The sequence below is a fragment of the Phasianus colchicus genome, chromosome Z, assembly GCF_987193195.1.
Source record: "Phasianus colchicus chromosome Z, bPhaCol1.hap1.1, whole genome shotgun sequence".
Classification (NCBI taxonomy): domain Eukaryota; kingdom Metazoa; phylum Chordata; class Aves; order Galliformes; family Phasianidae; genus Phasianus; species Phasianus colchicus.
This window is the reverse complement of record NC_143476.1, coordinates 69423516-69436255: the sequence shown is the minus strand read 5'-3', so window position 1 is coordinate 69436255 and position 12740 is coordinate 69423516. Positions and strand designations below refer to the sequence as shown.

Genomic DNA, 12740 nt, shown 5'->3' with positions numbered 1-12740 from the left:
TCAATGTCAAACAAATTTGACATTTGTTTGAGTTTGGAATTATTTAATATTTCTTTTTTTTCCCTTTTTTTTTTTCTTTTGCAGAATGTCCTGTTAAAAAGTTGTGGTAGTTGAATGGATTTCACTTGGCATTATATTTGATATTATATTTAATGCAATGATCTAAAAGAAATAGAAAGTCAACTTACTGATTTTCTCCAGGAAGAACTTACCAAGAATAGACAGTATTAATTTGAATTAATCACTTTCCATTGTATTAATGCTTATAAATATTTTAAGTGTGGGTCAAGTGGATGGAGCCAGGCTATTTTCAACATTGCCCGGTGGCAGGACAAGGGACAATGGGCACCAAATGGACCACAGGAAATTCCATATGAACATGAGGACAAACTCCTCTACCTGTGAGGGTGATAGAGCACTGGAACCGGCTGCCCAGGTTGTGGAGTCTCCTTCTTTGGAGATACTTCAAATCCACCTGAACTTTCCTGTGCAGCCTACCCTAGGGAACCTGCTTTAGCAGGGGGTGGACTCGAAGATCTCAGGAGGTCTCTTCCAATCCCTGCAATTCTGTGATTCTGTGATACATATATTAATTCTTGAATGTTGCGTGTATGTGTGCATATATGTGTATATGTGTGTGTATTTTGCAGAGTTTGAATTCTAGGTTACCTTTAGGTTATTTTTCTGGGCCAGAATTCTAATAATAAAAAAAATAATAATAACCATTAAGGAATATAGATCAGCAAACAGCTAGTCCATTGTATAAAAGCCGCCAAATCCATCTCCAGTTAACATACAAAATATAATGATATATTCCAGGTGGCTGAAGGTGTGGTGCAGTTGAAATTAATTCGGCAAGAATTTAATTTTTTATTCATAAAGAACAGGCAAAGAACAATCCAGAAATATCTAGATTATAAAACCTGCAAACTGCTTGGATTTTTCCGTAATTGTTTCCATGGAAGTCAAGGGTTTTTTTGCTGTCAACCTTAAGGCTACAGTAATTAGTAGATTAACAGGAATTAACAGCCATCTATGCAGCTAATCGTGAAGTGACCCATTAGAGTGGTATTTATATGCTACCAGGTCTTAATCAAGGTTCTCATTATGATTGATGCATTCACTTTTATGGAACTGTTCACCCATTTGTAAAAAAAGAACCTTACAGAGGTAACAGTTAACTGGAAATCTTGAATTTAAAAAAACAATACACAAACAGACACACATACACCAGTGAAAATGATACATATTTTAAGGGCTTTCAGTTCTTATTTATGCACTCACATGTATCTGAATACTCCATTAATAAAAACAAAAACAAAAACAAAACAACTCTGCTGTACAGCACTAGCTATGTCAGCACGGTGTGATAATGCTTTCCCAAAGTCACAGGCTACAATTGCCTTTTTCTGGAAAAATTGAGAGTGACTGAATGAAGGGAGCGGGCATGGTAAAAGAATACTGCTGGAAACTAGTTTAGAGAGAGTACTGCCTGTTACAACTTAGAATTTGCTAAGAGACCTACATATAGGAATTCAAAGACATCCATAGTGTCAAGTTAAGATGTCTTAATCAGAAACATCCATACTGTGTTGGTAAATATGAGACAAGACTGAGTGTAGACCTAACTTCTTGGTTGGCAGTTGGAGGCCTAGGGCACATGCCATTTTATTTGAGTTCTTGTGTTTAGTTCCACAGTTACATTCCTTGAGACTAAATACCATATACTACATTGGCCTGTTGGGATGGGGAAGAAGTTGATTCAGTGTTAAGCTTACTTGTAGAATGTCTGCTTCCCAGATATCTGTCTCGTGCAAAGTGTTTTGTCTTTGTGATGTGCTCAGGTATACTATCTTATTTGTGTTTCTAGTTGTAGGTGATTCCTTCTATAAATATTCTTGTGTAACACAAAAGCAATTCTGTGAAGTGTGACAAGGAGCCACTCATTTGCTAGCTATTGTCTGATTTGAAGTCATTGCTTTATACTTTTCTAGCAGCATCCTGAGAGTTCTAAAATCAGTCCTCCCAGTCCTTTGTCTGATCTGGACAGTATTTCATGCTGCACTTCAAAGTGGAGTGTTCATGATGCTTATGTATTACATCTGCCTTTATCCCCAGTTGCTCCACACTGATTTTCAGCCTAACTGATCTAACTTAGCCAGTTCTTGACATCCACTGTTTTTCACCATTGCTTGCACAATCCAATCTTTCAAAAGTCATCAGTGCTTCAGTAGTTTCTTCTAAGCCTACAAATAGACATATGTGAACTTGAATAAGACGTTCAGAAATAGGAACACATTGTAACTGTGCAGTAATGCATTCTGAGTACAATACATTTTGCTTGTAATCCTGGCTAGTATTACTGCAAAATAATGATTCATTGCTGACTCACAAGGAGCAGAACTTTAGAACTTGGCATTTTGAATACCGCTCTATAAGCAGAGCACTCAAGTACATATACAAGTGTGTTTCAAATAATGCTAGGGTCTATGTGCTGTAATTCTTTACAGAAATTAAAGAACAGTACCAGAAATAGTATATTGACATTTTCAACATTATTTAATTCCTTTTCTCTTTAGCACTCATCAAATGACTAGAAATTCTGCTTCAGATGCACAAGAGTTGTCACAGTGATCTAGGACCATATGTCTTAAAATAGCTTTCACTGCTACTCATCTCAGCAAAACCTAAAAAGCTAGGTGAACTTCTAACTGCTATTATTATTATTATTATATCCACAGGGCAGGATGATGTGCATTTGGCAAATTAGTTGAATGAATATACATTTCATTTTGTGAGGCAGTCTTGGACTTGCTCTTCTCTTATAATAGAAGGATGCTCCCCCAGCATTCATCTAGAGATTCAGGGGTTAGAGGTTCAGGATGTGAGAGGCACAAGAACCCTGACTGCCAGTGAAGACTGAGACAAAGAACTTGTTGTGTGCTTCAGCTTTCATCCTTTTTTGTTGAAGCTAGTTTTCCTTTCTCATTTATCAGAGGGAGTACACTCTCTTTTGCTTGTTTAGTGTACCTGTAGAATCCCTTATTATTTTTCACATTCCTCATCAAGTGCAGTTATATCTATGCCTTGACTTTTCTGATCCTATCTCTGCATGTCCAGACAGCATCCTCATATCCTTCCCAGGCCACCCATTCCTGCTTCTGCTGCTTGCATATGTCCTTCTAATCCCCCGGTTTGAACTCCAGGACCTTGCTCAGCCCTGATGGCTTCCTGCCTCCTCTGCGTGTTTTGCTATACTCAGGAACAGAGACACTCATTGTCTCAGAAGGGCATCCTTCAAGAGCACCAGCTCTGCGCCAGTCCTTTGTCCCTAAGATGGCTTCCAAGGGGACCTCATCTAGTAATTCCTTAAAAGCCTGAGGTTTGTTCTCCTGGAGCTCAGGATCCTGACTTTACTTTCTGCCAGGTTTGTCTCCCTCAAATCACGAACTCTACCAGGGCATGCAGCCCAGAGTACTTCCAATATTAATCTCTTTAATAAGCTCCTCTGTGTTGGTGAGCACCTGGTCCAGCAATGCTTCACCCCTTGGCTGATCTGTCCAGTACCTGGACCAGGATGTTATCCTCAACAGAGCTTATCATGCTGCCTTCAAAGACATCCAAATAGTTTAAAATCCCCCATCAAGATGAGAGCCTATGAGTGCAATACTTGTAGTTGAAGCAAGCAACTTCAATATGCTCCCCCCGGTCAGGTGGCCTGTAGTAGATCCTGACATCAGATGTCCTTTCTTAGTCCAGTCCCTAATTTTCACCCACAAGCTCTCAAACTGATCATGGCTGTTTCTCAGAGGCAGCTCATTGCACTCTATCCTCCTCTTTACATAGAGGGTAGTTTCCCTGTCCCTTCTTCCCTGCCTATCTCTTCTGAAAAGTTTCCAGCCCTCGGCGCACTGTGGGATGTGAATCATCCCACCATCTTTATGTGATTGCAATTAGGTCATAGTTTTCTAATTAGGCTGTGGCTTCCAACTCCTCCTGCTTGTTTCCCATGCTGTGTGCACTGGTGTAGACACATTTCAGCCAGGCTATCAGCAGTGTTGAAAAATGCTCTCTTGACACTTGAGACATTCTGTCCAGCAGTACAAAGTCTGTAACAACTCTTTCTATGGCTTGTTTTTCCAATTAACTCCCAGCTAATCAAGCAAGGAAGTTGTCTGATTTACAAAGACTTAAATAGTATTATGAGAAAAGTCAGGGTTACAGCTAATGGTAGGCAAAATAAGCTGTTATCACGGATCCTGGCTGTGGAATCAAGCTATCTCAGCCAGTTCAACATAGCTGCTACAGTATACGCTATCTTATATATCCTTTATTATTCAGAGATTTACAGATGGCTCCCTCAGTACTTGCATGCATTTATGCAGTCTGCTTCTAAAAAGGTGAACATCTGCATTTATTTTACTAGGCAAGCTGAAAAAGGGAACTCCAAATGGCAGCATTATTCTGTAGCTAACATGCTTTATTATCTCTTAAAATGGTAGATATGAGTTTTTCCCTCGTATGTAAGTTAAAACAAGAATACAGAGTAAACTGCCAGATTTGCATCCTAGCACACAGGCATCAAAATGGAATTGTAACAGGTAACAGTAGTGGTTGCTGATGCTATCAAAAGGATGTGTGTCCACAGAGGGAAGCCAGGACTTTAGAGTTTGGTATTCCCATTTTTTTAAATTGAAACTGAAATGAAACTTAACTATCTGACTCACAGCTTTAAGTGGGCAGACGGTCCTGTAACATCCATCTTGCTACATGCATTCCTATGCATATGTTGGAATTACAGACGCTGAAAGACTGGGATCTAGTAAAATTAATATGCTGAATAAAATTACCAAGATGAAATGTACCAATATAAAAACATCAAGATACAAGATATAATATCTGTCAAAAAATTGATCTAATCTGTATTTCATACAGAATACTTAAATGCTAGGAAAACCAATAAGACAAATATAAATGTTTTTATCACTCCTTGTAGAACCTGAGTAACCTGAATATCATATTATCTTCTATTTTCTCAGCCAGCAGACTTTACAGGAAAGAAAACACTGAAGCAGATTAAAGAAGAGGGACTCAAACGACGACTAGTATATCTCACCCTGGAAACAGATGATGTTGATCCTGAGGGAAATGAAAGTGTGTGGCATAATGGCAAGGTAATAACTATAGATCATGTTACAAGAAACAAAAGTTAATTCACAAACAGTACCTAACTTCATGTTTCAAGTGTGAATATAATATCTTTGTTCTACTGGCACAGAAGAATTTTAAGCCATGACACCATTTTCTAACCTTCAGGTAGGAAGCAGCATTGTGTATGTGTGGAATACTGTCACAAAAACAGGAATAGAAAAGACTGAGTATAGTTATCCATTCATTGAATTAACCACTAAGTCATTCTGCAAGTTAATCATTGTTCTAAGATAATTTCTGTCACTTGCTTAAAAGAAAAATAAACAACAGTGAAGCTTAGGCATTCACACTTCAGCTCAGATTATATACTGAAACACTTATTAGCAATTAAATCATTGTGTATCTATTATATATATATAAATTGTGTATCTGCATGTGTGTAGTGTTTGTTCCTGGTAAAAACTGAACTGAATGCAACAGGAATAAACTCTTTTTTAAGGAGCAAAAATTTACCAGCTTAAGGCGATGCCATTCACAGAGAATGTTATGAACAGCACAATGCACTTGAAATTTACTTTGCATATGAAGCATACAATTGAAAATTAGTGTCTGTAAAAAACAAACAAACAAAAAACCAATCAACAAACTCAATGGATTTTGAATATATGTATTAAGGATTGGTTTTTTTTTTTCCCCCAGGTTATTGGCAACACCACATCTGGAAGTTTCAGCTACAGTGCCAAGCAGAGTCTGGCTTTTGCATATGTTCCCATTGAGCTCAGCAAAGTTGGACAGAAGTTGGAAGTTGAACTTCTAGGAAAAAATTATTCAGCAACTATTATACAAGAGCCACTGGTGTTGACTGAGCCAACAAGAACACGCCTTCAGAGAAAGGGTCAAAGTCCCAAAATATAAACACAGATGAGAACACAGGAAATTGTCCAGTATATTGTGCAGTTCTTTTTATATGCATGCAATTAAGAGAATTAAACTACTCAGGTTACTCAATTACTGAACATAAGAACCTCATTGCCATTCTTCACTGGGAAATTTGATGCCATTGCCCCCTTGCTTCCTTGTATGCATTGTTCTGAGCACAGGTGATGGACCAGTATGTGTTCACTCTGTCAGTAACAGTTGAGAGCAGAAATTGGCTGGGTTTGATTCAGCTTGCTCAGATGCTGGCTGGCAGATCTGAATTCAGGTAGAGGAAGTAGTTGCTCTTAACACTGACTAATAGCAAATTCTTCCTTCAGCTGGAGACTCATAGTACCTCCTTTCTCTGTCCTTGGGGTAAAGTAGCTTATCCTTATAAGTGGTTATGGCTTAACAAACTTATCAATAAAATAATATCACTGTTCTGCACAGAAATGCTCTCTAAAGAATGGAAATCTATCCCATGAATCATTACAAAGTAATAAAGACAGTATTAAAGGCAAACTGAATTGCTTTTTTTTTTCCCCTCAATGTATCACTGGCAGAAATGATCAAAATCTTCTTCTTAATGCAATAGTTACAGGAAACGTTCATCATTATTTCATACAGATGAGCTGGTAGATAACGTGTACATGTTATTGCTCAGTCTCTGAAAGGAAATTAAAATACTGTCTGAAGCATTCACTGGTCTAAATATGAAAAAAAAACAAAAACCTTCAGGTGAATTATTGATGAGAGACAGGTGACGAAGAAATAAAACCACTCCACATTGCCATTTCTGCTTCTATGTCTCTGCTTTGAGCTGGAGATGCGAGCGGTCACCCCACCGTCTGATCCAGGTCCACTACAGCTGCGGGCTGCTCTCTCTGCCTCTTTCTCTCTGCCACAATCCCCAAATAACTGTCACAACGAGCCTGCCCATCTCTCACCTAGCTGGATTTCATTAGGATGGACATTCCTCTTGGAATTGCCCGCTATAAATGCACACACTTGTCCGCCCAGGCAACTTTTACGGCAGCTGCAAAGCCGGAGGGAAAGCAACAGATCAGTGCAACGTCTCTTGTTAAAAGGAGGTGGGGGTTAGAGTTGCAGCCTAGTTGGGAGGCAGCATCTCAACCTGCAGGAGTCTCCCAGGGCACAGACCTGTGAGTTGCTTGGCAGTTTTGTTTTGGCGTGCCACTGAAGATCTTCTATTCCTCCTTTTCCTGTTAATTGTAGACTGAGCAGTGGTTAAAACATTGTTAAACAGAAATATTGATGATGAAAAAATTGTAATCCACAGGAGATGAGGTTCTTATATTTGATAAGCCAAGTAAGTAGGATTGGGATAATGTAAACAGTGGAAATACACTGAATTATTAAAACACATTTCTGAATTCCATAATATTCTCACCAGTTCTTTTGAATTAAAACGTCATATGATTTCCAGCACTCACCTGTAGGCTATAGACAAACATTTTTGAAGTTCACATGACTGTAAATAATACTCAGCATGATTTTTTCCCCAAGTGCTTTATCTAAATCTTTCTCAAAGAAGGAAATATATCAGGAGAAACACAATTTGAGTAGTGAACATTTACACTTATTAAAAGATTTATTCCACACGTTGTGTTGTTCCAAATCTCTTTTACAAAGAAGATCAAAAGAAAAGATTTGGGAGTTTGCATGTAGTACTGTCTTAGGTGGAAAATCCATTCTGAAATAATCTTCTATTTTGCTTTTGTAAGTGACTCTGCTTTGCTGAACAAATCAGAGGTGTTACTTTTTGTTAAGGCGATGTTGTTTTTAAAGAGGCATTTAGCCACAGTGTTTCCGTGAAAATTTAAGAAACCTAAAATACAACACAACGTGATAGTTTTATTTAAAATGTGGAGGAAGAGAGAGCAATTCTTAGGAACATAGTTTTGAATTTTAATATGCAAACAGTGAATATGCGAATTCACTAGACTTGATGTCTGGGATTGTACAATAACAGTAATTCTGAGGCAGGCTGTCACATGTATTTGCCTAAGTAGGTTTGTTATACAGCATGCTGTTTCACTTATTCCATCCACATTTCTAACTGGAAGTTAAAAATCAGGTCTGTAACTCTTTCCAGTTTGGAAGAAAAAATGTGCTGTTCATTAACAGGTCAACCACATCAGTCCGACGGCAGAAGGTGCAGACTTTCTGCAACCTGAGCAAAAGATGGTGAATCACAGATACAGTTCCTTCAATTCCAAATTGAGCTCAGAAACTGTGCCTCTCATGGACTTATAGCACATTTCCAGATGTAAGCTCCCAGCAACTAACTTCTCATATGGACTATATTGGTCTCATTTTATAGATAATCATAACATTGGACTGCTGAAAACTTTCACCTTTATTCAGTAAGGCATTCAAGAAGGTGCTTTAATTTAGATTAACTGTCATGTAAATTACTTACACTAATTTTCAGTTTCAAATCTTGACTCCCAAGCAAGACAATACTTAAACTATGAGAATATAATATCTAGAGAGGAAAACCAAATACTGATGTGGGCTGCTCAGGAACAGCTGTTGTTCTTGGGTCTCACCAAGCTTGAGTCTTGTCCAGTTAAATTTAATTTAGTTTCAAGATATAGGGAAGACAAAAATTGTGGAATGCTGTATATGAGACAAGGCAAAACAAAATTAAGTCTCTTTACTGTCACTGACTTGTAAGAATAAGATTATCTTGTAAAACCGTGATCATCACTAGCCACAAATAAGACAAAAAGTGTATCTGAGAGACTGCTGCACTCCTTTCTATCTAAAGAATGACTGTGCTTTCTATTTTACAGTGTAATCTGCAGTAGAGATATCTCAAGTAGTTTTAAGCAAACATGTCTAAGTGTTATAAGTACTGTATCTCTGGCAGGGCTTTCCAGTTTGCCTACCTGCTTTATTACTGCTCTGTTACAGTCGGAAAGATTAGCATGGTAGAAAGGTGATACAAGAGTGAAATGGCCAAAGGGACAAACAAGGAAAGAATGCTCACCCATCTCCAAAGATGTAGGCTCGCAGGGAAAAAAAAAAATGATTAAACTAAGGGGACTGAACACAGGTCATTTCCAGGATTTTTTCTTTGATGCAAGAGAATACTCTCTGATATAAATTGTATTTTCTGTTTGGGAATCCAAATTCCTAAAATAGTAACAATCATAGAATGGCTTGTGTTGGAAGATTCAGTTCCAATCCCCTACCATGGGAGGGACTGCCATTAGATCAGGGCCCAGGGCCACATCCAACCTTGGCTTTAAACGCCTCCATGGATCCATCCACAGCTTCTCTGGGCAGCTTGTGCCAGTGTCTCACCAACTTGTGAGTAGAAAATTTCCTCCTAATATCTAATCTAAATCTCGATGTAAAAGGTCTGTTTCTCTTCTGCTTACAAGCTTCCTTTAACTACTGGAAGGCTGCAATGAAGTCTCCCTAAAACCTCCTCCGGTTTGAACAAGGCCAGCTCCTGCAGCCTTCCTTCAAAGGAGAGGTGCTGTAGCTCTTCAATCACCTTTGTGGCCTTCCTCTGGATCCCCTCCAACAGCGCCACATCTTTCTTGGGGGTTGCATTCAATGATCTCTAGAGGTCCAACCCCTACAATTCTGTGACACTGATTCTTATGCTGGGGACCCAGGCTTGGATGCAGTAATAAAGGTGGGGTCTCACAAGGGCAGAGGAGAGAGGGACAATCCCCTCTCTATCCCTGCTGGCCACCCTGTTTTGATGCAATCCAGCCTTCCAGGCTGCAAGGGCACTCTTGCAGCAGAACAACCAGCCTTCCCCCTGCAAGGGACTCGTGTTAAGTTTCTTATGAGTCAGGACCTTCAAGTCCTTCTCAGCAGGGCTGCGCTCAGTGAGTTCTCTCAGTCTGTACACATCTTGCACTTTGTTTTGTTGAACTTCATTAAGTTCACATGGTCCTAGTTCTCAAGATAGTAATAAGCTTAGCACCAAGAAAAACAGGAAAAAAAAAAAAAAAAAGCAACATTCAGACTGTGACTGTGCAGTACCTGCTGTGTGTGTTTTGGTAGTTTAAAATACTTCAACTCTGGCAGATCAGGCAACCAGTTTACATATCATCCTCATTTAGCCTAATAACAGAAAAAAATCTTGACACCTCTCTACAAGGGCAGATGAATTCAGCTTGAACACCATTTTAGCTCTGAAAACATATGAGATAAATAGGTTTATGAATCTTAATGCAAACTTTGTATTCAGCATCTCTGTTTCACAAACACCGTGTAGATTTTCAAAGTTATTTTGAATGATCAAGAATAATTTCCACAAGAATGTGATAACATTTGAATGGGATTTTAACTAGAATGGAGACGTATGAATTAGCAAAAAACTCAATTTCTTTGAGACAAATGTGACTGCTGATAGATCTGGACTAAAAATAAGGCAAGTTAGAGCATTCCAGACTTAGAAACAGTATGACTAAAATCTGAACAAATGGAATATAACTCATAGTCACATATCAGCTCTGTCAGGAATCCTGGAATTTACTTCAGATAAAAGTTACTCTAGGAAAGTCTTACTGCTTCTTGTTCCAGTATCAGTGTCATATTTTGACTCAGAGCTGATAAGCCTCTTTCCAACAGTAAGAAAAAATTTGGTTATCTTAATTGTGCAATTTCCTTAATTTTCACCCTAGTCCTAAAGCTGAGGTGAACAAAAGCGTACAGGAACAGCCCTCTTCCAGAACCTTCCACACATTAGAGTTCAGTATTAGAAATTCACCCAGGGAAAAAATAAACATGGTATGATATGCAGAATAAAATTATACAAAGACAGCAATAATAACTGTAAAGAAATGGAACTTACAGATCTAGGTATAACAGAACCAACGTCAACTTACCATAATTATATTCATTTATTTGTCACTGTCTTTTATGAGAGAAAAAATTAACAGCAAAATCATTTTTTTTCTTAATACATTTCTTCTCTCTCATATTCTGCTTTCTTTCTATTTCTTCATATCAGATTCTTCTTGCTTGGATTTCCTGGCCACTTTGCATTCCTGTCATATATATAATCTTCATACTAGTGCTGTCCTTACCTGCTTTTCTGCTTTCTTTCATTATGGACTTTCATTTCTTGTTTACTGAGTGCACTTCCAGTCTCTCCTTCTATCATTTTCTTTGGAATACCTCTGTGACACATTCCACTTCTTCCATCAGAACGTCTGGAGAAATACCTGGAAGCTGGGAAAAAAGTACCATTTGTCTAGATGGGTATCAGAACTACTGATGGTCTGAAAAACAGATCCCGGGAATCACTCAGATGATACTGTGTATGTTTAAGAATTAAAAAATGAAGGTTAAATGAACTTCTCTCTGGAATATATATAAATTTATTATTGATCATTGTAGAAAAACACGTCATCGCTTGTCAGTGCAGTTGTTTTCAAGCTAGCAGGGAATCCTTTGGGATTTCTATAATGTCTGCTAACTACACAGGCTTATCCACTAGTCTTCATTCAGAGGAGCAGGAACTGCTTTCTAAAGAGATTTATGAACAATAAAGAAAGTGGGCAGGGTCTTGGTGTACTCGGTATTGGCCTTGTTTAAACTGATAAAAACCAAATGGCTGCATAATTTTGGGAATGTATATATGTACCATTCTAGGTCAATGTGAAACGTATAGTTGTTTGCTTTTTAACTCAATACAGAAATATTTTTGTGGACAGTGGATGCACAATTCAGCTGACAGCTCCTTCTGTTCTTTCCCAGTCTGTGTTACAGCAAGATTTTCATGTAGGTTTACAATATTGCCTTAGAAGATAGAATGGTTTGAAGAAACAGCTCTGCTGACACAGCTGTTAGTTCTGCTTCTGGGTTGCTTCACTTCCTTCCTACAGTGTAACTGTCACAAGGGAGATTTCAGAAGCAGAGACAGAACCAGGCCTCTCGGCCACATGAGCCAAACCAAGTGCAAAACCCGGTGCCGCTGACGGCTTAGGAGCAGGAACGGGCAGGGGAAGGGACGCGAGCGGCATCAGACCAGGGCGGCGGGCAGGCCGCGCACTTCGTCCTTCTGGCGTTTGCCACCGCGCACAGCCAGCCGCCTCCCCCGGCAAGGCGCCGTCACCGCCAAGGGCTGCCGCACGGGGTGGCGGGGCCCAACTTTTGTGCGGGACAACCCCGTCGCCTGCCGCGGCCGGCGTGTGCAGGAAGAAGCGACGCAACCCCCCGGCCGCCATCCCGCGCAGCACTCCCCACAGCGGGCGCTCCCGCCCCCCGGCCGCGGCCCATCCCCGAGGCGGGCCCGGGTACGAACGAGGCGGCTCGCCGGGGCTCAGTTCCTGCTTGCCGGGCGGGGATGGAGCGGTTCTGCGCGCTGTGGTGCCTGCTGTGGTGCCTGCCGCGGCCGGCGGCGGCGCGGTCCCCCCCGCACCTGGTGCTGGTGCTGGCCGACGACCTGGGCTGGGGCGACGTGGGCTGGCACGGCTCGGCCATCCGGACGCCGCGGCTGGACGCGCTGGGGGCGGGCGGCGTGCGGCTGGAGCGCTACTACACGCAGCCGCTGTGCACGCCGTCCCGCAGCCAGCTCCTCAGCGGCCGCTACCAGGTAGGCGGCGGCGGGGGCGGCCGGCGCTCTGCTGCTTGCGACGCCTGCAGCCTGCCCGCCCGGGAGCGGGGCTGCTCCGTGC

General features: G+C 40.6%; 2 protein-coding genes and 1 long non-coding RNA gene across 3 annotated transcripts in view; 2 read left to right on the top strand and 1 right to left on the bottom strand.

Moving 5' to 3' along the window:
- The window catches only part of DMGDH (dimethylglycine dehydrogenase), a 48719-nt gene extending 39372 nt beyond the window's left edge, over positions 1–9347 (top strand). Inside the window, exons 15-16 of the mRNA XM_090132692.1 lie at positions 5040–5174; positions 5851–9347. Coding sequence (XP_089988818.1) covers positions 5040–5174; positions 5851–6066 — 351 coding nt within the window. The 3' untranslated portion in view covers positions 6067–9347. The remainder of the gene's footprint in view (positions 1–5039; positions 5175–5850) is intronic.
- On the bottom strand, positions 7224–12622 carry LOC116239910 (uncharacterized). Its single transcript, XR_004169180.2, has 3 exons — positions 12485–12622; positions 11148–11292; positions 7224–7306 (listed from the first exon to the last, which is right to left on the bottom strand). It is a non-coding gene; the product is annotated as an uncharacterized LOC116239910 (long non-coding RNA).
- Positions 12410–12740, top strand: part of ARSB (arylsulfatase B) — a 65067-nt gene continuing 64736 nt past the window's right edge. The window contains exon 1 of the mRNA XM_031610155.2: positions 12410–12658. Coding sequence (XP_031466015.2) covers positions 12410–12658 — 249 coding nt within the window. The remainder of the gene's footprint in view (positions 12659–12740) is intronic.